The sequence below is a fragment of the Trachemys scripta genome, chromosome 16 (assembly GCF_013100865.1).
Source record: "Trachemys scripta elegans isolate TJP31775 chromosome 16, CAS_Tse_1.0, whole genome shotgun sequence".
NCBI lineage: Eukaryota > Metazoa > Chordata > Testudines > Emydidae > Trachemys > Trachemys scripta.
The window spans coordinates 5,802,293-5,826,955 of record NC_048313.1 but is presented as its reverse complement, the minus strand read 5'-3'; the positions used below and the strand labels follow the sequence as shown (position 1 = coordinate 5,826,955).

The following is a 24,663-nucleotide window of genomic DNA, read 5'->3' as shown; positions in this document are numbered from 1 at the left end:
AGAGTAACCCTCATAAATGAGCGTACCCCAAAGTAACTGGCAAAGCTGGTAACAGCCCCGAGAAGGGTTGGGGGCTGGGTGTGGGTGTTGCCAGGTAACCCCTCTTCTGTGCTTTCGGGGTACTATTAGGGCTCTGAAAGCAGATGGGGCGGGGGGAGGGGGGGGAGAAAACAGACCCCTCAGTTAGCTCCAGGCTGCATCGGACTGGGTGAGAGAAATGCCCATGAACAGCCGGCCAAGAGAAGGGGGATCTTGGAAAACTCATTAGCAGGCGGGTGGGTTCACTGATTGGTTTAACACGTGTTCTTGGCACTGCTGGCACCGTAACCACTGAGGTGTTTGGGGGGAGCTGGGCAGGGCCGGAGCTGTGGGGCTCACAGGGCTTGTTGCCTCTGAGGGGGTAGGAAAGCGGCCGGCTTGGCCAGTCTGACTTGCTGGGGATAGCACAGTGCAAGCAGGAAACCGGGCAGCCTGGAGTACCTGGCAGGAGGGAGAGCAAGGCGAGTCCCCGTCCACGAGAGATGCCAGCAGGCATGCCAAGAGTGCAGGGTGGGTGCCTGGCTGGCCCACAGAGGGGCAGGACCAGTGCAGTTGCCCTGAGCACTGACACCGTGTAGCTGAGGAAGGGACAATGACGAAGCTCCGGTCATCACCTAGCCTGGGGCGGCTACAGCCACCCCCACCCGCTGTGCCATGAGGCTCACAGCGCCTGGCGCTCCTCTACCCTTTTCCCCACGCAAGGGTTGCCAGGTGTTCAGTTTTTGAGCGGAACGCTGGGTTGAAAAGGGATCCTGGCCACTCTGGTCAGCACTGCTGACCGGGCCATTAAAAATCCACCTGGCTGCCCGGCTCCACTCAGCTCCCAGGAAGCTGCTGGCATCTCCCTTTGGCTTCTAGGTTTAGGGGCGGCCACGGGAGCTCTGTGCGCTGCTCTCCCCACCCTCAGCGCCGGCTCCGCATCTCCCATTGCCCAGGAACTGCAGGGGGACAGCACCTGCAGGCAGGGGCAGCACGCAGAGCCGCCTGGCCACGCCGCCACCTAGGAGACAGAGCGTAATGCTGACAGCTTCCCAGGTGCCACCTGAGGTAAGCGCTTCCCAGAGCCCACACCCCGAACTCCCTCCCATGCCCCAAGCCCCTGCCCTGAGCTCCCTCCCGCACCCAAACTCCCTCCAGTCAGGCCCTGTCAACCGCAGAGGCTTGCCTGCAAGTCAGTGTCCGGCACACAAACTCGGCACCGGTATTGCTGAAACACACTGACTATGTAACCACATTCCAGCAGCCAGCACAAGCACACCCCACCCCAGCCCACGGAGCACAGTCTGTTGGCCCTGGTATTGCTACAGACCCCTGACCCCTGCTGCAAGAGCCCGGCTTGGTCTTAAGCAACCGCAGCCCTGGTGAAATCCCCACCCCCCCAGTGGCTGGGGCTCCCGCCAGCATCGGCACGACGGTTTATTGACCAACTACCTGGCCCCACCCCTCATCATCCTCCCAGGCGCTTATAGAGAGCAGCAGGTGCCGGTGCCCGGAGCTCACTCTGTCCAGCTCTGCAGGAATCCAGGTGGGCACATGCCAGCCCCCCTCTGCACCCCACAGGGCGCCGGTCTCCATGGCCCAGCTCTGCCCCCAGCCCGGCTCTTCTCCCCATAGCCCCAGCTGGGCAGTGTTAGTACAGCCGGGGCCAGCGCCAAGCCTGCAGCTCAAGGGGCTGCCATGGGGACCCGGGGAGCTCGGGGGAAAGGGGGGTCTGGGCAGGGCTGGGACACTGCCCTCAGGCGACAGGCTGGGCTTGGAGCCCAGGGAGCCGGAGCGCAGGGGGATCTGCTACCCAGGAGCTCTGGGGGTGTTTGGCTCCAGCCCAGCAGCGCCCCCTCCTGGGGGTGGCAGGCGGCTGTGACAGGCGCGTGTCCCCACAGGGTCAAGCGAGGGGAAGATGCTGCTGCTGACGCGGGTCGTGTTGCTCTCAGCGCTCTGCGCCGCGGCGCTCGGTGAGTTCGGATCCCCCGGGCCGGGGGTGGGGGGCAGGGCTGGGAATCCCTGATGCAGCGCAGAACCCAGGGGGCGGAAACGCAGGAGTGGGAAATTAACGATGGAGGCACCCGACCAACCCACCCCCTGGCCTGGTGCCTGGGCTGGACCTGCCCCTGCAGACCAGGAACTGTCCCTCGGCTCCCGTCCAGCCCATCCCTCCGCAAGGCAGGGCTGGGTCGTCCCCTGCCGCCCATTCCCCAGAGCCCTACTGTTCATCGGCCCACGGGACGAGGCCCCTGGCCCTGCCCACGGGGAGCCGATCCCAGAGTGTCGCACGCCTTTAATGGATCCTGCACTTGGCCTCAGCAACATACTGTGGCAATGAATTCCTTTTCTCAGGGTCAGATGTTCTGACCTTCCAGTTTCTGGGACATCGGGGTCTGTCCTGGCCGCCCCTCTCTGAAGGGACCCAGCAGAAGAATCAGGGACAGAGAGAGAGCGGAAAGGCTGCAGAGCAGAGGGGACAGGCTGGAGGGCTGCAAGTGACCGGAGGGGGCAGAGGAGACAGACGGTCGCTGAGCCGCACACCCTGGGCGGGAGCTTCCCCCGCCCAGGGTGAGTTCGGAGCACCAGCCCCACCCACGTTCTCCAGGCCAGCCCTTGCTTGGCCTCCCTCCAGCCTGGCCTGGCTCCCCGTTCACCCCTTTGCTGCCAGTGGCGGGTGCTGCTGCACGGCGAGCAGGCTCCCGGTCAGGCCTCTCCCCAGCCCCGTCTCATTTAACGCAGGGCTGCGCGTCCCTCCTGCGCCGTGCACGGCCTTTGCTGGCCCCACCCCCTTGCCACGGCCCCACTCAGAGCACCAGCCCTGGGCCCGATCCTGCTGCGTGGGCTGGGGCAGGTGGGGGGCACCCACATTAATCCAGCCCTTTCTCCCCTCCCCCGCATGGCACAGGCTGCCCCCGCATCGTCTCTCGCTCCCAATGGGGGGCCCGGGCCCCAAAAAACAGGGTCCGGCTGAGGACCCCAGTGCCCTTCGTCATCATCCACCACACGGAAGGGAATCCCTGCACCTCACAGGCCTCCTGCAGCCGGCAGGTCAGGGGCATCCAGAACTATCACATGGACTCAAACGGCTGGTCCGACATCGGCTACAAGTGAGCGGGGCAGGGTGGGGGCCTCGCCACAGCTATGGGGGAGACTTGGGGCCACTGCCCACAAGCATCCACAGGGGGGCAGCAGAGACCACACTCGGGGTAGAGCTGGGGGTAGGGGGGGGGATTCTCCACAGAAGAGATTTGATTTTTATATTTAATATTTTTGGCTGAAAGGAAGGTATTGGGGAGGGGGCGCTCAGAGCCCCAGCTGGACGGAATGGGAGGCACAGACCGCCCCTGGCAGGGGGTGAGAATGGGACCCTGGCATAAGGGGAGGGGGGTGGGGGCACAGAGCCCCTGGCAGGGGGAGATTGGGAGGGGGCTGAGGGAGTCCCTTGTGGAAGCAGAGAAAAGAACTGACAGAAGAGAACTGTAATGCATGACGTTTGTTAGCAAGAGTCAGGCTAACTGTAACCCTGTTAACGCGAGATTTGTAGAAGCGAGGATTGTGTGAGGCGGGTGAGAAAGAACTGTGTAAGAAGTTATGATGACCTCAGCATAGATAAAGTGTAGAAGACCTTGGGTAGATAAGGTATAGAAAATAATTGTATGTTGGCAAGAGTCAAAACAACTGAGGAAATGAGATATCAAGATGGCCTATGTATAAACAAAAATGCTGCTGTCTCTCATTATTTCTGTAATGAAAGGTATAAATGCTTGCTGTAATTAGTTACCGGAGAGAGACCTGTTTGCTCTCTCCTCTGCACATGTGAGAGTTAATAAAACATCTGACTTGTTGTACCTAACAAAATAGTGAGAACTCAGTTTTTCTCCAACAATTTGGGGGCTCGTCCGGGATGGCAACGCCCACTGAGGCAACGGCAGCTGCTACGGATCGTTCCCCTTCGAACCCCATGGCGCCACAATAGAGGTAAGAGACCTTTTGAAATCTCTATTGGGGTGTCGGAGGAGGACTGTCCATGGGGCCGTCTGCCCCTGTTGGGCTCACGCCAGCCGAACTTATTGACTGTGCAGCAAGGTCAGATGCTGAGCGGCGTAATAGGGGAATTGTTTGCCGCCCCCTGTAAGCATATGCTAGGTGCATAGGGTTTGCACCTGTGTTGAGGGGTTGTTACCGCCTCAAGAGGGGTTTTTACCGCCTCAAGTGATGCATCGAGGTACTTGGGAATAGTACCTGGAGGTACTCAGGAGTAGTACCTGGTATAAGGCCTTGGTGTGTGTGTGGTCTGTGTGTGTGTGTGTGCACTGTGTGAATTGAGTGTTACCGGAAGACGCCCAGAGTACTCTGCGAAGTCTTTTGGCTCGTGACCAGAACTACTCTAACGCAAGCCCGGTAACTAGAGGATCTTTTAGGAGATCCGACCCATGTAGGTTGACTCGGCCTGGCATCGTCCGGCGAGGAGGCTACCTGGGTCTAGGAGTGTGTGCACCCATCTTCCCTCCCCTTTTCCTCTCCGTGTGAGCCACTGACAGTCTGACCATCTCACTGGATGCAACAGAGCGTCGGCGCTTTCTCTCTGAAGAGTGGGGTATGGGAAGGGGGCAGTCATGGAGCTGGTGGGGGGATGGAGGGCCGGAGGGAGCCCCTGGGTTGTGCCAGGAGCTCAGCCGACAGACATCGCGCGGCCTGCGCCCTGCTCGTCTGTGACACCGCCCCATGCCGGCGTTATCGACGCCTTTCCCTGGGGTCGGCCTGATGCCCCGCAACGAAAACCTGGCCGGAGATTTTGCTCCGTGAAATGTTTTGAGATGGCGACGTCGGGGGATGGAAACCCAGCTGGGAATTTCCCGCAGGGCGGCGGGTCCCAGCCCTGTTCTCCTGCCCCACATCTGGGCTGGCTACAGCCCTCGCTCGCCCCCCAGCTGGGGCCCAGGGCTGCTTCCATAAGGGGTGTTACACACAGCGCCACCTAATGGCCAAACAGTGCAATACAGGTTAGGACCCCACCAATCCAGTCCCTTTCCTCAGTTGGTCTTTACCTCCATGGCCGAGGATTGAGTTTCTAGCTCCGAGGGTCCCAGGTTCAAACCCGGGCAGGGCCAGCGACGACCCTGGGGGAGCTGCCGGGAGCGATGGGGAGGGGAGGCTGCGGCCGACGTGCCTGTGCGGGTCTCACACTGTGCTCTGCCTGCAGCTTCCTGATCGGCGAGGACGGCAACGTCTACGAGGGCAGAGGCTGGAGCACCGTAGGGGCCCACGCCAAGAACTGGAACCATAAGTCGCTGGGATTCAGCTTCCTGGGCAGCTTCTCCAGTACGTGGGTCCCGTCTGTATGGATTTCCCCAGCTAGGCCCCGAGGGGGGCTGGGAATCCCTCCTGCAGGGCTCCCTCCCACACCTGCTCTCCCCTGCAGACCTGACACCCAGCTGGCCTCACCACCATCCCGCTGGGCTTCACCCCTGTGGAGTTCCCCTTCCCCCTCCATGGGGTACCAGGCGGGGGCACTGGGCCAGAATAGGGGTGGGGGAGGGACCTTGGTAAGCAAATGCAGCGGTGCAGAAGGGAGATGCAATACTGAATGCGGGGTGGGAGGAGGGAGTGACATCAACGTGGCCAATGGAGAGCGTGGGAAGAGGGGGGTTATTTATTCAGGCCACAGTCACGTCCCCTGGGCAGCAGAGAGGGGCCAGGGTGAGATTAACAGGGGGCTGCTCTGTCCTGCAGGCAGAGTCCCCAACAACGCCGCCCTGAACGCCGCCAAGAGACTGATCCAATGCGCCGTCTCCAAGGGCTTCCTGAGCCGCAGCTACTTCCTGAAGGGGCATCGCAACGTGAACCCGACCGACTGCCCCGGGAACGCCCTCTACAAGGTTATCAGACAGTGGCCCAGGTTCAAAGCCTGAGTCCCTGCAGCCTCGGGGCAGCCCCTGACCCTGCCTGCAGCTTCTGCCTGCCCAAGCAGCACCTCCGTCCCCCAGCAGGGGGCAGCCTCGCGCTTCCCGCCCATCTGCTGCCTCCTGGGGCCTGGAGAGCAGGGATCTGAGAGTTGGGGTTACGCTCCCGTCTCCCCTGGGCTCTGCTGCCCTCCCTCACCCCAGGGCTCAGATTTCTAATGGTGCCTTGGACCCACCCAGGTGGCTTCCTTCGGCAGAGGCCAGGCTTAGCCCCTCGCTCCCGCCCGGAACGGGCACGGCGGCTCAGCCCGGCTCCACACACAGCCAGGCCCAGGGTCTGACAGCATCCAGGGGGTGGGGCCAATCCTCAGCTGAGCTCCGTGGCGATGGCCCTGCCAATCCCTGGGCAGCTCAGGGAATGTCGCTTCCATTCCCGTGTTAAACGTCTGAGCAATTCTCAATTCCAGAGTCAGACCCTCCTCTGCCCCCAGCCCCCTGACATCTGCAGCGAAATTCATCTGGACTCCCCCAGAAATTGGTCACTATTTACCCCACCCTAGAAAGGGAACCTGTAGCGACGCGGGACTCACCCCTGTGGCACCTCCTGCTGGTCATCTCTGGGAATTAGCATTTCCAGCCTCCATAGTGCCCTCTGCAGGCTGGTGTCCCACTGCTGCTTCGTCCCCCGTGTCTCTCCCAGGACTCCGGTGCGCCATTCTCTGGGGTGCTGCCCCTGGCAGTACACCCCTCCGTCTCAAGGTCTCCCCTCCCTAGGGAACTCCTACCCCCTCTCCCCACCTCGCCTCAGTCATAGGCAACTGCCAGTCACCAACTAGCCCCGCTCCCTGGGGCAGACTGCAGTATAAGCCACTCATCACAGACAAGGGGTTTTGGGACCTGCTGCCTTTCTCTGCAACCCGGTACCTCTGGGGCCTTGGACAAGGCCCTGCAGCCTGGGGAATTGCCAGCCTAGAGCGCCCCAGCCCTACTTCACTGCCAGTCCCCTTTCTGCAAGCAGCCAAGCCCTGCTCTCTCCCAGCCTGGAGAGAGACTTCTAGGCCACTGGCTCACAGCCTTTATATACAGGCCAGCTGTGGCCTGACTGGGGCGTGGCCCCCAGCTAAGACTGCTTCCCCAATCAGCGTAATAGCAGCTTTCTCCCAGCCACTGCCCTGTCCTAGGGCTGTCTTGAGCCCTTCAGGGCAGGAGCGGCGTAACCACCCTGCTACAGAACCCCAGTGTCCCCGAGCCCTGACCCGCAGCTCGGCCTGGCCCCCGCAGGGGCTGGCTCTCAAAAGTTTCAGCCCCAGCCCCTTTCGCCCCGACAGTCCATTCCCGCCAGCCTCTCACCGAGGGGGGGTGAAGTGTTTGGATCTTCACGCGGCAGGTGCCTGGGAAGGACTCGGCGGGTGGTTCGCAGAGTCCCACAAAGGGGGTTTTAATTCAAGTGCGATTTGCCTCTAACCCAGCGCCCCTGCGGCTTAGCGCTTGCTTTGCTTGGGAGCGTCTGAGCAGTGACAATAAACCAGCTTCTAGCACGTGAAAAGAAGAAGCACCGTGAATCATTTCATCTCCTGTTAAAGCATAACCACTCCCCACCGCTGGGCTGGGAGAGCTCAGAGGGTGAGATTATGGTCTGTCAGAGTGGCACTAAGAGGCCCCACTACGCTAGGTGCTGTACACACAGAGCATGAGACAGACAGTCCCTGCCCTAAAGAGCTCACCGTCTAACTAGACACAGGGTGGGAGGGGAAACTGAGGCACAGGGAGGGGAAAGGGTTTTACCCAAGCTCACAGAGCCAGTCAATGGCAGAGCATGGAACAGACCCAAGGGCTGCAGTCAAGGGCTCTGCCCACTAGGCGGTGCTGCCTCTCAGTCCAGAGGGAGGAGATGGAGGGAAACCAGGGGGCGCTGGTTCTGCACGGGTTACACACAGACAGGCCCGGCAGGAAGGGGAGGGGAGCTGGGGTTGGCTCCTGGTGATGGGAGCTGGGGCTGCGGCTGGAGACCGGCGGGAGGGGGCTGGAGCGGAGGAAACAGCCATGCCAGCAGCAGTGTCCCAGCCCCGCAGTGCCCAGGGCTGCCCAGCGTGAGGGGCGCTATGGGGAGGGGGCAGCAGCCCCGATGGGGCAGCTCTTTGTTACCAGAGTCACTGTGGAGCAGCCCCCGAGCGAGGCTGGGAGCCCGGTGCCCCCAGGACTGAACGGGCCCCAGAAACGGGAGCAGCAGCTGGAGGCCGCGCTGCAGATAGCGCAGGCCTGGACCCCCCACAGCCCCCGGTGTCCTGCCCCCGGCACAGTCCGGGTTCAGCCCAGTTATTCCTGCTTCTGAGCCGTGGGCCCCGGGGGACTTGACCAGCTGGGATCCAGGCTCCTCGCTGGGAGGAGGCTAGTCCAGGCCCCGGGGGCTGGAGCTCCAGAGAATGGGGGAAAGCCCACAAGGGAAGGCCCAGCCCAGGCCCTCAGGCTCTTCAGAGAGTGAGACCTCCAGGGGCTAAAGTAAGAGGGCCGTCCCCAGCCCCGCTGCAGCCCCCGACCCTGGCCCAGGTAGAGTCTCAGCAAAATCTCCCTTCCCGTCCTCTCTGAGACGCCACCATCGTAACAGCTTCCCCGGCCCCTGCGGGGCTGCGACACCCCGGGCCCCCCAAGCCGCCTTGCCTGGTCCCTGGGGTGTTTTGGCCACTGGCCCCATGGAGCTCGGCCCAGGAGGGGCGAAGGATCCCGCGAGGCCCAGGGAGAGGTTGGTCCCCTCGCCAGGGGAGGCTCTGAGCAGTCACAGCCACAGGTACTCGGCCAGGAAGGCAGCCAGGATCTTGCAGAGGTTCTCCACGGTCGGGGGGTGCAGGTTCTGCTCCGTGTCCTCCATCGTGTGCCAGACCCACGGGAAGGGGGTGGCGATGAGGTGCAGCACCGGCACTCCTGCAGCCAGACAGATACACGGACAGTCAGCGGGGATCCAACCCGGGACCTGCAGCGCTGGAAGTGCATCTCCAATAGCTGTCACAGTAGTAGGCTGTTATCCCCATGTGGCCCAGCCACTAGACGGCGACTTGTAACACATTCTAAACCCACATACGGCCTCAGCAGATGGAACCAGGCCCTCAGGCACCACTCGGCATGCTGCAACAGTGACTGGTAGCCAGGACAAGCCTATCTCCTTTCCTGGGGGAGCAATGGCTAGCAACTCACGGAGACACCAGCCATACAGTCTCTGTAACTGAACATACACATAGCAATGCCTTATCCATACCAGCCGCTCACCCAGGCACCGGATGGATGGTTTGCTTCCTTCCTAGCAAGACTATACAGCCACCGCCAATATCCCACAGCATGGTTTTAAGACAAAGAAAAATGCAGCGAGTGCGACCCAAGCAACTTACTTCAGCACTTAGCCGAGCGGTCGGCCATAGCGATTGTTCGCCATTTGGTCTGTTCCTGCGGGGCCACAAGGGCTTGACAGCCTGCATGGAGGGAGGGATAGCTCCGTGGTTTGAGCATTGGCCTGCTAAACCCAGGGTTGTGAGTTCAATCCTTGAGGGGGCCATTTAGGGAACTGGGGTAAAAATCTGTCTGGGGATTAGTCCTGCTTTGAGCAGGGGGGGTTGGACTAGATGACCTCCTGAGGTCCCTTCTAATCCTGATATTCTATTAAAAAAAAAAAAAAGCAGACTCGGGGAGGCTAGCCCCTGGCCTGCCACTTCTGCCCAAGGCCCTGTCCCTCCCGCTGAAGCCCAGAGGCCCCCTCTCAGGCCCAGGACACCTGGCTCCCACCACAGCGCACTGGGTGGGCGGCATAGCCCTCCTCCCCCAGCCCTGGAGCACCCGATGGGTGGTGCACCCCCCTGCGTGCCAGACGGGTGGTTGCAGTCCTGCTCCTCCAGCCCCAGGGCGCCGGGCGGTTGACGCCCGCTCTCCCCGGCAGGCAGAGCGGCCTCCAGCCCCGGAGCACAGGCCAGCCCTCATTAGCCCCAGCCATGGGGGAAGAGCCCCCCCTCCCCCGCAGCGCAGCACTGGGAAGCAGAAAGGAGCCTGGGGGCAGGGCATGGGCGGGGTCATGCAAGGCAGTTTTGGGGAGGTTCAGCCTTCCCCTGCCTTCGATACCCGCCACCCGTGACAGCCTGAGAGTCCAACAGCGGAACAGAGTTGATGCTCCCATGTACTAGGGGGTCTGCCTCTGGGCCACCGCCACGCCTTGGTTGGTGGGATTTTATCCCGGATGGTACAAGCCACCCAGAGAACGGCGTTTGCTGGAACGTCTTGTGGCATTCTCACGACACGGCCGAAAAGCATAAGACGCCGTCTGTCTGTAGACCGGAGCGACCATAAACACCTGCGTTATGAATGAAGTCGTTCGACTTTACGGTATACGACGTTGGCATTTTGTGCCCAGTCTGAGCGGCGGCAGGGCCGTGTTTCGCAGCCGTACAGCGGTACGGGGAGGACACAGCTCTAGTAAGATCCTCCGCTTGGCCGTCGTGCTGAGATGACGTTGCTCCATTGCAGACGACCCATGGCAGATGCTGCGCCGCCGAGCCGCTGGAGACCCTCCAGGGGAGAGATGGAGGAACTGGCGAGTATCGAGCCCCAAAGCCGGAGTTCCGGGATTCAAAGAGCTCGGAGTCGCAGCTGGACCCGATCCTGGATTTGGCAGCTTTGTCGTTGACACACACAGGGCTGGCTCCAGGCACCAGCCCACCAAGCTTGTGCTTGGGGCGGCACCTGGAGGGGGGCGGCACGACACTCCAGCCCCGGGGAGAGCAGGGCCACAGCCGGGCTCGCCGCCCTCCCCCCTGGCGCCCTCCCCCCGGCCGCCGGGGGAGAGCAGCGAGCCCTGGCTGGGGCTCGCCGCCCTCTCGCCGCCCTGCCCCCTGCGCTCTGGCCGCCGGGGGCAGAGCGGAGCTCCCGCCGGGGCTCACCGCCCTCCTCCCAGGGCTCCGGCCGCCCTCCCCCTCGGCGCCCTCCTCCCGGCCGCAGGGGGGAGAGCGGAGCTCCCGCCGGGGCTCACCGCCCTCCTCCCAGGGCTCCGGCCGCCCTCCCCCCACCCCTGGGGCGGCAAAAAAAACAGAGCCGGCCCTGGACACACACAGCCCAGCTCCGGCTCGTTCGAAAAGCAGGAGAACCAGTGGCTTTTCCACACTCCTTAAAGCACACACACCGATCAGAGACATCGTCTTTGCCCATTTACCAACAATGTGTTATCTCTGCCTGGCTTCCCGGCCCTGCCCCAGGACCCCCCACCCCACCTCGGCAAACATAATGCAGGGCCGCCCAGGGGGTGGGGAGGCAAGTGGGGCAATTTGCCCCAGGCCCCGAGCCCCGTAGGGGCCCCCATGAGAATATAGTATTCTATAGTATTGCAATTTTTTTTTATGGAAGGGGCCCCAGAAATTGCTTTGCCCCAGTCCCCCTGAATCCTCTGGGAGGCCCTGACAATGTCCCATCAGGGTGAGCACCCAGCCCTTCACCTCCGGGCTTCATTGAAAAATCAGCGCTGCTCTCTGCCGCCCTCTGCTGGACAGTGCGGGGAGGCGGCAGCCAAGAATGTTTTTCTGGGGGGCTTGGTGGGCGAGCCCCTGGTCTCCTCTTCCCCTCTGACAGCTAATCCCAGCACTGAGGGGCGCGCCCCTGGAAGGAGGCGCTGTGGGACCCCTTGAACCCTCCCTGCCCTGTGTCCCAGAAACCCCTGGCTGTATGTGTGGGGGGGAAGAGGTGGATTCTGGGTGAGATTCCCCCGGGGGGGGCACCGCCCCTCCGCTGGGGCGACTGGGGTGCAATTACCCCCCACTCCAGCCTGGCCCCACTTTGCTGCATGCTGGACCCCCCACTCTTGTGAGGTAAGGGCTTAACCCCTGCCCAAGGCTCGAGTCCCCTCCCCGGGGGTCCCGATCCTTCTCCCCACACTCCAGGGGGCCTGATCCTGGCCTTCCCCCTGCCCCCTAAAAAGCCAGATAAGTCCTGCCCCGCACTAGCCCTGGTACAGTGACTAGGGGCATGGCTGCTGCTGGGCGGGTACCGGGGGGGCTGGGCCAGGGGACTATCCAAGGGGCTGGAGCAGCTGCCGGTGGAGCAGCCAGAGCCTGACCCCCATGTACTGTGCGGGGACCGGTTCCCCAGCGTAGCTAGAGGCCCCACCCCATCTGTATAAGCCCCGCCCCAGATATGCATAGCCCCCGCCCACATACCGGAGAGCCATAGTCTGCTCCCACCTATGTCCCTCCCCCTCATTGTCAGGCTTTGCCCCTTCCTACAAAGACCCCGCCCCTTCCCCAAGAAACCCCGCCCTCTCTTCTCTAAGCCCCGCCCCATCTCGCTCAAAGCCCCGCCTCTTTTCTTCCTACCGAGACTACGCCCCCAGTCCCGGCCCCGCCGTATCGCAAGCCGGCCCGGCCTCTGAGTGCGTTTCTGCTGCGTGCGGAGCCGCGACATCACCGGTCATGGAGAGGCCGAGCGGGGCCGCCCAGAGCGCGGGGTGAGGGGCGGGGCGCTGCCCTCCAGCCCATAGGCCCCCCAAACTCCCCTATGGGACCCCCTCCGCCCCATAAACCCCACAGTCACCCATGGGACCCCCCTGCACCCAGTAAACCTCCACTCCCTCGTAGGATCCCCCTCCACCCCATAGACCCCCCAGTCCCCAACATGACCCCCTCCTCCACCACATAGACCCCCAACCAGGGAGTCCCTGCCCTACATGGGACCCCCCTCCACCCCATAGACCCCTCCATTTGTCCCCCTCCACCCCATAAACCCCACAGTCACCCATGGGACCCCCCTGCACCCAGTAAACCTCCACTCCCTCATAGGACCCCCCTCCACCCCATAGACCCCCCCAGTCCCCAACAGGACCCCCTCCACCACATAGACCCCCAACCAGGGAGTCCCTGCCCTACATGGGACCCCCCTCCACCCCATAGACCCCTCCATGGGACCCCCCCTCCACCCCATAAACCCCACAGTCACCCGTGGGACCCCCCCTGCACCCAATAAACCTCCAGTCCCTGATGGGAACCCCCCCCTCAATCCCATAGACTCCCCAGTCCCCAACGGGACCCTCTCCTCCACCACATAGACCCCCCCCAACCATAGACCACCCGACCCCCATGGGAACCTGCTTTCAGCCTTATAGACCTCCCAATGGGATCCCCTCTCCAGCCCCATAGACACCCAGCCAGGGACTCCCTGCCCTGCATGGGACCCCCCCTCCACCCCATAGACTTCCCAACCATGGACCACCTGCCCCCCATGGGAACCCACTTCCAGCCCCATAGACCCCCCCCATGGGACCCTTCCCTCCCCTCCCCTCCATCCCCAGAGATCTTCCTGCCCCCCATCGGAACCCCCATCCAGCCCCATAGATCCCCACTCCACTGCCCCACATGGGAACCCCCCCTTCCAGCTTCATAGACGTCCCTCCTCCAGACCCACCCAGCCAGGCCACCTCCTCCACAAACACCCCATCTGCCATCCCCCTTAGCCAGGAACCCCCCTCCGGTCCCCACAGGGAAACGCCATCCTATCCCCACAACCCACCCAAATCCTACACATACTTGGACCCTCTGCTCACCCCACAGATAGAGTCCCCCAAAATTCATATGCCTCACGAACCCCCATACAGACCACTGCCCCTTTCTCTACAGACCCCCCCTCCAGAATTCCCATCTCCTGTTGGACAGGGTGGTCTCTCTGTCTCTGTCTCTGACTCTCTTTTCTGTTCCCCCCACAGCTCCCTCAAGCCCAGAGAGCCCAGCCCCACAGGGCCACCCGCCTCGAACCAGGCCATGCTGGAGACGCTGCCCATTGTGCCCTCCTACCCCAGCCCCATCTCTGACACAGCTTGGACCCTGGATCACCCATCCACCGGGGGCCTCTCCTCCATCACAGTCCCTGTCCGTCTGGATGCCCTCTCCTACCTACTCAACAGCGCCCTCCTGGGGGCCTGCATGGCCAGGACCCAGACGCCCCTCTCTGGCTGCCAAGGGCCATTGGCCACAGGCCACGGTGGCCCTACGCCACTTGTACTAGGCAGCAGGTGCCACCCACACTACTGTTGCAGCCCCCAGCCGGCGTGTGCCAACCCCCCGCAGCCCAATGGCGCCCGGCAGGCTTGGGTGGGGTGCTGTGGGGGTGGCGCCATGGGGCAGAGCAGCATTAGCTGTTCCCAAGAGGCGTCCAGGGGCCGTGCCGATGGGCAGAACTGCTCTCCAAGATGGGATCAGCGTGGGTCTGCGTCGCCAAGGGGCTGGGGTGAGAATCGGAGAGCTGGTGGGCAGAAAGATTTCAATCGACCCTGGGGGGGTGGGAAGCCGCGGGGCGAGGTGGACTCCGCCCCATGGAAGGCAGGTCTTGGGGGTTCACGCAATGGCCCAGGAAGAGCCCAAGACTCAGCTTATGCACCCCGGAAGCGGAACCAAGATGGCCGCCCGTGGGGCACCCCAGAGTCCAAGAGATGGTCTAGCGGATGGCCGCAGAGACGGGGCTCTGGAGCAGAGGAAATGGAGCCAGCCAAAGCCGCTAGGGAAGATTGGGAGGAGGATTACAAGGGGTCCGCTGCCCAAGGGAGTGTCTTGGAGGAAGCCACGTCTTCCCAACCCAACCTCCCAGCTTCCCAAGGAGGAGAAGACTGGGAAAAGGAGTATGAAAAGTCCAGAGAGCCTCCCAAATCAGCGCCAGCGGTTCCCCCTCTTCCAGAGGTGGCCTCGAAGGCTCAAACAGCCTCCCTCCAGGAGAAGACAACCCCCCTACCACCTAGCAAGGACAGCAGCTTCTCCAGCTATCTCCAGAACCTCTTCACTGACCTGCCAAGGGAGTCCAGCACCATCTCAGATCCATGCCAGGAGAGACAGCCCCACGGGGATGCTGCCGAAAGTGGGACACGTCCCCCGGAAGGAGGAGGCCAATGTGGCCAGGTGTCTGCCAAGCTTGGTGATTTCACAGCCAGGAGTGTAGACCCCGCCTGCTCCGCCGTGGAGAACGAGGACAGATCGTGAGCCCTGGGCTGTGGAAAGGCTCGGGTCTGTTCCCAAGTTGGGATCTTGTGGTTCTCCTGTTAAACTGAACCTCCATTGACAGCTCTACCAGCCTGCTGGGCTCAGCCCAAAGGCCCCAGCACTGGGCTGGGGACAATTTCAGCCAAGGGTTGGTTTGTTCATAACCAAGTTCTTTCTCATCCTCCATCCATTCCTTGCCTTCTACCCATGATCCTCCATTCCCAACCCCTGTCTTTCTCTGTCCAAGGATTTTGATGTTGAACTAGGTTTAAAACCGGGACTTGCCTAAAAAACAAAAACGAGATCCAGAATTTCTGTTTTGTTCGTCTCTCTTAATTGGTTACATTCCGAGATTTGGTTTAAAAAAAACTAAACACCAAACCCAAATCCCATATCTTCTCCCCCAGCGGAGTGCCAGATCATGGGGGGTTTGTATCATTTAGTTAGTAACTCGAAGGTTTGCTTTTATGTCCAGGTTAGACAATGAAGCTCAGATGAGTGCCCCGTATTCTGCAAATTAACGATGTGGTTTATGGCTCCATAAATCCCCCAAATGGCAAATACTTATGCGTGTGCTTAGTGGATGTGTTACCCAGGGCACTCAAGTTAACTATTGCCTAATTTTTCAAGATCAGGGTCTAAATTTTTAACCTTGGAGGTCTGGGGATTAGTCCTAGGTTTAAAAACACCCTAAATATCCCATGTATTTTTACCAACTCCCCTCCCCATCTCTGATTTTGTATCATCACATTTGGAATTTTTCAAGATTTGTGGTTTTCTTTCTAAGTTTAAGAAAACACCCAAAGAACCAGGCTGTTTTGAAGTCTTACTAGAGTTGCGCACCTGACAGTGTTAAGTTGTGTTTGCAAAGACCGTTGGATTTTGAGTTGTTTGAACAAGTTGAAACGTTTCTTTGTCTGGCAATGCTTGTATCTGGGGTGATTTAACAGTTTGAACTCAGCTCTCTGTACTGATTACATGGGTGAGATTGAACCTGCTAACTACACCAGAAATCAGAGAGTGAAGTGGAGGGTTTGACTGATTGCTAAAATATAGATGTTAGACATGCAATACAATTTCTCTCGACTGGATGGAGATTTAAAAAGTGAATTTAACTTATCGCATATGCTGTATATGTTGTATCTGCACTGTAACTTCTGTGCACTACAAAGGGAAAAAATGGAGAATTTGACTTATTACATTTATGGCACATCAATCATTCAAATCGCCCATTCCAGGGAAATGTTATTGTACATAGAACTATATCTTTGTGCTATACAGAGGTTAAAATGTCAATACGATTAGTTGCATATGTAACATACAGATGTAATAATAGAAATTTGCCAGTTTAATCTATATAGCCCAGACATTATATTGCATATGATATAGATTATATATATATTATACACACACACATAACAGCAATATAATTTTTCTGTGCTGTATCTATATGCAAAATAATTCCACCCCAAATAATTTCTGTGCCATGTGTAGAGATTAAAATAGTGAATTTGAATGGTTGCATATTTTAATTATTGCATATTTATTTATTTTTTGCATTATTGCATATGTATCCCAGAGCAATTATATTGCACGTAGAACTATATCTAGTGCTATGTAGAAGTTAAAATTTCAATACAACTTATTGCATATGACATATAGCTGCATTCATAGAAATTCACCACTTTATTCCATCTAGCATATACATGATATCACATATATGAGCCATATAGCACAGAAATTATATTGCTGTGATCTCAACATGTATGCAATATAATTTTTGTGCTATGTGGAGATAAAAACTTGCCCTATTGCATATATTATTTGCATATTATACCACGACATTGTAGCCCTGCAATCAAATTTGCCATTTTAATATCTAGCACAGAGAAATTATGTGGTGTGTGTGATATGTGCACCTTTAGCAATAAGTCAGACTCGCTGTTTAACTCTCTGTATAGTGGAGGGAAATTATATTGCATATGTGAATATATATTCCAGCAGTGGCACCTGACCACAATGAATGATGCATCAAAGATCCCTGTGTATGAACACGAGGGAGCGTTACTGTTGGGTTATGGCATTGGGGGGTTATTTTTAACAGAGGCAAAAGATGCCTTCCGGTTCATCAGGAAACCTGGTCCTTTGAAATCCACGGAGCGAAGCGTTACCCTTTGGTTACAGTGTCTGAAGCATTGGGATTGTGCATGAGGCAAACCACAAGAAACAGCCTCAACTCTTCAGAGTGAAAGCCCAAGAGTTGAATTGGGTGTTTTGTCTTGAAAGGGGACCAGTGTCGGATCCCTCAGGATGGGAGATGGGGACCAGAATGGGACCCCCTGGATGTGAACATCGGCTGGGTCCCTATGTGCTGAGGAGGCTTCATAATAACTGTTATTTAATGTAACTGAGAACCGTTGACAACTGTTGAGTTCTTTCCGGTTGTGAATAAAGGTTTTGTTTGTACTTCGGCTGCACTGGGGTTTGAGGGATTATATTTTGGTAGAATTTTACTTAGTTAGAGGATTAGAGAATGGGACATGGGGCCTTTCCCCTCTAGGGGGCGCTGGCTCTGATCCAGCCCCACAATGGGGGTCTGGCTGGCTCAGGGGTGCTGGGACTAAGACGAAAATCTGCCCATATTTTAAACGGGCTAATTCCTATAGAAGCAGCAAGGGACTTCCTTGTAATGTTGGTTCCTACGCAGCCCATCACTGAGCTGGTGTCTCTGTAGAGCAGGGAGAAGAATAAGAACAAGTGTTTGGGATCAAATTAGCACTGTACAGAGAAAATTGAAGGGTATCAGGAGGGGCTCTATGCCCCACCCCAGAGGCGGCTGTATCTCAGCACCGGGTGAGGGTTCCCTGTATGAAACCAGGACACCGGCTCCTTTCTCCATCACGCTGTCCAGGGATGGCTCTGTCTGGCCACATGAGGCTCTCAATGGAACTGACCCCATTCCCACCCTGGCCCCCTCTGGCATTATTAAGTCCATAGTGGGCTTCATCGGTGGGAGCTACATTTTAGTGCAAACGCTTACGGGGTTAGGTTGACATATGCTGCCTTACATAGACCTGCCTGTAGTGTAGACCAGGCCTGCGTGTCTGGGCAGTGCCCAGCGCAACGGGGTCCTGATCTCGGTTGCTGTGTGTCTGGGCAGCGCCCAGCGCGTCGGGGCCCTGATCTCGGTCACTGTGTATCTGGGCAGCACCTGGCACGATGGGGCCCTGATCTCGGTCACTGTGTATCTGGGCAGCGCCCGGCGCGACAGGGCCCTCATGTCAATTGGGGCCTCCAGGTGCTACTATAATTTAATTAATAAGGTTTATGCACCTGTTGGGTATCCTTGAGCCAGTCCCTTCCCCCTCTGTGCCTCACCCTCTCCATCTGTAAAATGGGGATAGTGACCCTGGCCGTCACTGAGAAGTGCTAGGAGATCCTCAGCAGGGCCAGTTGTTTTGACATCAGTGCTGTCTGGCCCTCTGGCCCAAGGCTCATTTCTGACCTTGCCAGATCTTCTTCCATCGCTGGACTGAATCCACCTCTCCCAGAGGCACTACCTGGGTTAACAGAAGAATTCTTTCATCAACCTAGCGCTGTCTACACTGGGGCTTAGGGCAGTTTAACTACAGCACTCAAGGGTATGAGTTTTTCACACCCTTGACCGACGCAGCTGGGTCGACCCACCTTTCTAGTGTAGAGCAGCCCTCAGGCCCTCTGCAGACTCAATCAGTGTCGGTCACACCCAGGGCAGCTCCCCCTTCTCAGAGCGACGGGCTCAGGCTGGCTGCAGACTCAGGCAGTGTCGTTGTGTCGCTCACAGCAGGCCAGGGTTGGAAGGTTTTCTTTGCAACTCTGAAGGTAGGAAACTTCCTCTTTGCAGTGCAAGCCAAGATTCTATGTCACACCAGCCCTGGGGCTGGATCCAGACTGCACGTCACATGGACACCTCCGTGCCAGAAGGATGGTGGAAGATTATCCTAAAATTGTTAGTGCAGATGCTGCTTGGGCCTTGCACGCCCCGTCGGTTTCTCTGCGTGTGTTCTCAGCAGCACCTTGGAGAGGCGCAGTGTTTATTACTGCGGTGAAGCCTGGTGGCTCTAGATCTGTTAGAAACGGCTTGTCAAAATTCCCTTTTCTAAGTAACTTGAACAGATCAGACAGATTTAAGCATTTTTAAAGATCTGGATCAATTGAAAAGTGCAGTTGCAGGACGTTATGGGGGGACTGTCGGATTGAACGACGGTAGATGCTGAGATTCAAGAAGTTAAATCGACCTAAATGGCATCCCGCTAACACGGGCATGACAGCGTGTTTTAGCACGTTAAGGTGGGACTCATGTTCTCAAGCAGATTTTTTCTTGAGTTGCCTTTAAACTTCAATTTTCATCCGTGCAAATGGTTTTTCGTGGGTACGCGGAAATCGACGCTTCCTGACATTACTGATAAAAATCTAACCCTTCCAAGCCCAGCCGTAAGCCAGGTTTAGACTCTAAAACCCATTAGATCTCGCAGCCCCGACACGCTGCTCCCACAGCCCCTTCACTTAGTACCTTTTATTAGAAAAGGCTTTGCAAAATCTCCTGCCTGTACGGCCTTCAATAATCAGGAGTCACTGCGACCCAGCACCAAAATGCAGCCAACTCTAAGGTGGGACAAGGCAGGTATATAACAAGCACGTAGCACCGCAGTTTAGGACAGGAAGTGAAGAATACCAGATCTGAAGCTGCCAGGGGAGTTTAAAGAGGTAGGATGGCATCATCCTGGTTAGTAATTGGTCCGGTGACAGGGGCTGACGCCCTGCATCGTGCAAGGAGAGAGAGATCTTTACCTTTAAACGGCTCTGTACGCCCCCAATCTCGGTGTCTCTGGTTAGGACCAATTTTGTCTCCAAACTTCTTGTGAAAAATACTTCACAATTCTCAGAGCATCCCACAGCAGCGTTCTCCTGGTGAAAAGTTCCTTTTTTGGGTTCAAACTGACTTTGCATTTAAGTGAATTTATCAGAAAAAAATCTAAACCAGGGGCATCCTTGCCTCCCCGTCTGCAAAGTGCCACCCCCAACACAGCGGTCATGAGGATTAATCAGTGTCTGGGAAGCGTTTTGTAAATGTAGAGTCCTGTAGCATGGGTAAGCATAAATAATTTTCAAAGTAATTAAATGAACAACATGTTGCTTGACCTGAATGGAATCCCCGCCCCGACCCCACTCGTCAGCCACACCCCACTGCCTTCTCAGGCCCAGCCCCACTTGGCCATCTCTAGCCACTGCTGCTCTGCGGTATTTGAAATATAGGAGGGGACAGACCACGGCCAGAAAGAAACCCGGTGATCACCCAGTCTGAGCTCCTGCAGACCCCAGGCCGGAGAACCCCAACCCAGCCATTCCAGCAGCCAGCCCATAGCTGGTGGTTGAGCTAGGGCAGAACTTGAGACGTGCTCGGTCATGATGGAGAGAATCCAAGTGATGGAGAAATTCCCCCTCCCCGCCCCCAGAGGAATTGCTCCAATGGTTAATCACCCTCATTATTAAAAATGTCCCCTGGGAATTTGTCTTGTGTCAACTCCCATCATTGGATCCCATTTTGCCTTTGTCCGCTGGGTTGAGGAGCCGTCTACTCTCAGAAATCTTCTCCCCATGGAGTGCAGACAAACTGGGAAACCAAGTCACCTCCAAGGCCAACCCTTCCCCTGGCTAAACTAAATAGATCGAGCTTCTTGGGTGTCTCGCTAGGCGGCAGGTTTCTCAGTAACATGGAGCCACGCTAGAGGATGGTGGTTCCAAGCCTGCATCCCTGTCACAAAACCACAGCCCCGGGGGCTGACTCCCACTCCCACAGGACAGGCTGAAGGCTCACTGTGCTTTGGGCTCCAAGCCTTTAACTTTCACTAGCCCTCACCTTCTCTGCAGACGGTTAAGCGGAACGAGAACTAGCCTGCTGTGTGTCACATCCCCTCTACTGTTCCCAGCCGATGGCGATTCTCCTTTGGCTCAAGGGACGGGGCTTTGGTGGCATGAGCCAAGTTCCACCCCCGCCCTCGCTGGCGCAGGGCGGAGCGGAGGCATGGGAGGGGATCAGCAGCCGGCAGGAAGTTAGAAAGGTTTATTTACAACAGGGATCATCACACAACATAGCAGAGAACAGCACGTGGGGGGATGGGGCGCACACAGGATCACAGCACAAACACCTGCCGCCCACCGGGGCACTGAGAGGAACCAGATACCGCTCAGGGGCCAGCACTGTGGATGTAGCTACTGGCTTGACCTTGGAGCGAAGGGACCAGATCCCATAGCAGACAGGGCTGCTGAGGGAGACTCTGGCCATGGGCCTTTTAGCTCTAACAGCTGAATGCCCAGTTGCTGAGCTGGTCTGAGGCTTCTCCAGGCCAATGAATCAGGCAGGGGGCTTAGAGCAGCTGAGGGACTAATGGCCAAAGGTCTCCCGAAGCCCCGTGTGCTGCAATGAAAGCAGATGAGGGGGAGCGCAGGGAACGCTCCCTCAGCCGCCGAGACGCGGGAGATTTCGCGCACCAGCGTTAAAAGCCGTTCAAGCCACTGGAACGGCCAGAGACTGAACAGCTCGCTCGTTTCACTGCCTCCAGGCACGAGCCAGAGGTTGGTGCCTTTCCCTGCCGTGTCCCTCCGGGGTGCTCTGACCAGGGGATTGAGCGCAGGGCAGCTGCCCGCCCAGGCAGGCAAACTGGCCGCAAGGCATCCCGCCCCGGTGGGACGTGGTTAACTGGGAGCGGCTGGTGCAGGGAGAGGGCTTGGCAAGATCGGACCATGCCACAGCTTCTGGGGTAGCCCCTGTCGTGAGCTGGCTTGGCCTCCGTGTTAAGAGGCTGCCCCCTCCCCACGGATCGCAGGATTCCAGCCTCCCGGGGGCTCTGCTGTGCGGTTGGAACAGCCGGGAAGCTGCCCGTGGGGGATGGTCAGGCGCCGAGGCTGCAGCTGTGAAGGGCTGAGATCCGCCCGGGGGTTTCAGCAGCCCAAGGGCGGGTCGAGGGGGCCCGGAGGATCCTCTCAGCCCAGCTCCGTGTTGAGAGGCCAAGGCTGGCCCAGGCTGGTAAAACTGAGCTAAACAGGAGAGAAAAGGGGGGGCTGGAAGAGGGTCCCATCTGCCTGTTGAGCTCAGAGTTCTCCATAGGACCCTCCACTCCACAGGGCCCCGCCCCCCTTCCCAGAGGGGTCAGAAATCCACAAGCCAAAGTGGGGCAGGCGCCCCCTAGCTGCCACCAATGTGAAGGGAGTCACTCCCAGGAGGAAATGTCCCATGATCCTTTGCTCCTGGGCACTTGGGTACAACTACAAAGCCACCTGCCTTCTGTCCAGCCCGTGGAGGTGGGGATTTCTGATGGGAACAAGCTAGGGGGGGGACGAAGATCCTGAGCCCCCTCTCCCAAAGATCCACCTTGCTAATCTTCTATTGTCCAGCCTGGAGTAGAGCCCAGAGACAGCAGGGCAAACAGTCCCTGTGGGGGAGAGAGGTCTTGGCTTGGCCCCATGGGAGCGGCAGGGAGGGCTCCAAGGCCTGGTCGCTTGGCCCACCTCTCCAGGTCCCCCTGCGAGCAGCGTGGAGGGCTCCGAGCCTGGGCCACGTGCCAGCCCTCCCACTCCCACACTCCGCTGGCTACGTCCTGGTGTCCAGGTTGTTCATGTACTCCTGCAAGGCCTGCAGCCGGGCGTCGATCTCGGACAGGTCAGCCGATGGCTCATCGTACAGGTTCTCTGTCGGAGGAGACGAGCATTCGTCGGCTGGGCCCTGCGATCGCCAGGCCAGCCCTGCACTCTAGTCCCCGGTCCCCGGGCCAGCTGGGACCACGAGCGTCACAGCCACAGGAGTGGGGAACTGCTCAATAGGGGATCTCTCTCCAGCCCTGTGAGCAGGATCAGAGGGCTCAAGGCCGGGCAGAGGGAACTTCTGAGGGAGGAGAGGTTGGGGGGGAAGACAGGGCACGTGAGCAGGGATCGAAGAAACCATAATCTGCAGAGAACCTTGGGCTGCTCCTGGAGGATTTGCCTGGGGCTGAAATGCAGCCACCTCTGGGGCGGAGCGTGGCAGCTGTTTATATCGGGGGTGAGAGTGAAAGTAGCTTGTGCAGCGACGCTCCAGGGCAAATGGAATTTGGCAGCACATGGGGGTTAGGAGCCCGGCTCATGGGAAAAGGGCCAGAGGCCTCAGTAACCGTGGTGGGGACAAACTGAGTGACATGAGGCATCCAGATGACATGCCATGACAGGGCACTGGGGTCAACACTGACTGCAAGGGGAGAGCGCCCCCTGCTGGGCCCACACTGCAGCACAGCCCTCTTCCTAACCAGCTCACCTTTATCCGCTCGCTTGCTCGCGGTGGGGGTGCTGGCCAGGCGTTTCCTGCGCCCGGCATCCGCTCGAGGAGCCTGCCGGGAGAGGAGAAAGCTGCAGGGTCGTCTCCTCTGGGCTGCCCAGCTGGGTCCCCCCCGGCGTGTCCCCGTCCCAGCCAGCGCCACTCTTCAGCCAGCAATTACCAGGGCTATCGGAGACGCTGACTGGGAGAGTCCTGTTCCCTGCTGACACATGTATTCCCAGGGTGCCGGGGAAACGGGACACCTGGGCTCTGGACCACAGCAAGTCAGCGGCAGAGGTGGGAACAGCCTCCAGCTGTCCTGGCTCCCAACCCCCTGCTCTAACCACTAGACCCCACTCCCCTCCCAGACCTAGGGATTGAACCCAGGAGTCCTGGCCCCCTGCTCTAACCACTAGATCCCACTCCCCTCCCAGAGCTAGGGATAGAACCCAGGAGTCCTGGCCCCCTGCTCTAACCACTAGATCCCACTCCCCTCCCAGAGCTAGGGATAGAACCCAGGAGTCCTGGCCCCCTGCTCTAACCATGTGACCCCACTCCGCTCCTAGAGCTGAGGATAGACTTCAGTCCAGGCACCCAACCCCTGCTTTAACCACTAGGCCCCTCCCTCATCACAGCCCCTCCCCTTCCCCTCGGTCTCCATTTCCCAGACTCGCCCCGTGCTCTCTGACGTACTCCAGGTCATTTAGCACTGAAGGCAGAGGCGCTGCCTTGAGGCAGCTGGGTGGGGTGGGAGACCCCGGCGCCCCCCACGGCCCCAGCCTCTCCCGGCCGGCGGCGGCTTGGAGCACTGAGCCGGCTTCCTGCAGGAGGGGAAGGGAACCCTTTGTCTCTGCGTGGCCCCCCTCTGGCTGGAGCACCCCATGGAGCAGTGAGGAATCATGTCCCCAGCCAATGGCTCTCAACAGAGAGAGACCCAGGGGCTCCAACATGGGCTTTGCTCCCACAGAGAACAGGCCACGCCTGCCCCGGGGGCAGCCACCTTCACCTGATGCACATGGGGATCTGAAGCAAGATGCCTTCTGCCCGGAGGGCCCCCCCGGCTGCAGCACGGCCCCTCCCCTAGGGTTACCATATCTCATAAATAAAAAAAGAGGACCCTCCACGGGCCATGGCCCCGCCCATTTCCCCACCCCTAGCCCCGCCCCAACCCCGCCCCTTCCCCCACCCTAACTCCGCCCCCTCCTCCCTCCCACTCCCAGCCAGGGGGAAAGGGCTGCCCCAGTGCTACCAGCATCACGGTTTCCCGGGCAGCCCCCAGACCCTGCGCCCCCAGCCGGCGCTTCCCCAGCGCAGCTGGTGCCTGGGAGGGGAAGCGCCCAGCCGGGGGCGCAGGGTCTGGAGGCTGCCCAGCAAACCGTGAAGCCGGTAGCGCTCGGGCTTTGGGCAGCCCCTATGCCTCCGGACCCTG

At 58.9% G+C, this 24,663-nt stretch overlaps 1 protein-coding gene and 1 long non-coding RNA gene across 2 annotated transcripts; one reads left to right on the top strand and one right to left on the bottom strand.

Annotated features, from left to right (window-relative positions):
- The first annotated feature begins 1,434 nt into the window (after positions 1 to 1,434).
- Positions 1,435 to 7,470, top strand: PGLYRP1 (peptidoglycan recognition protein 1). The gene is made up of 5 exons (XM_034793050.1): positions 1,435 to 1,564; positions 1,920 to 1,991; positions 2,927 to 3,128; positions 5,225 to 5,343; positions 5,755 to 7,470. The coding sequence occupies exons 2-5, from the start codon at positions 1,937 to 1,939 to the stop codon at positions 5,931 to 5,933; spliced, it is 555 nt and encodes a 184-aa protein (XP_034648941.1). The 5' UTR covers positions 1,435 to 1,564; positions 1,920 to 1,936; the 3' UTR covers positions 5,934 to 7,470.
- Positions 7,471 to 20,991: 13,521 nt separating this feature from the next.
- On the bottom strand, positions 20,992 to 23,582 carry LOC117888412. The gene is made up of 2 exons (XR_004648331.1): positions 23,235 to 23,582; positions 20,992 to 22,636 (listed from the first exon to the last, which is right to left on the bottom strand). It is a non-coding gene; the product is annotated as an uncharacterized LOC117888412 (long non-coding RNA).
- Positions 23,583 to 24,663: the final 1,081 nt, after the last annotated feature.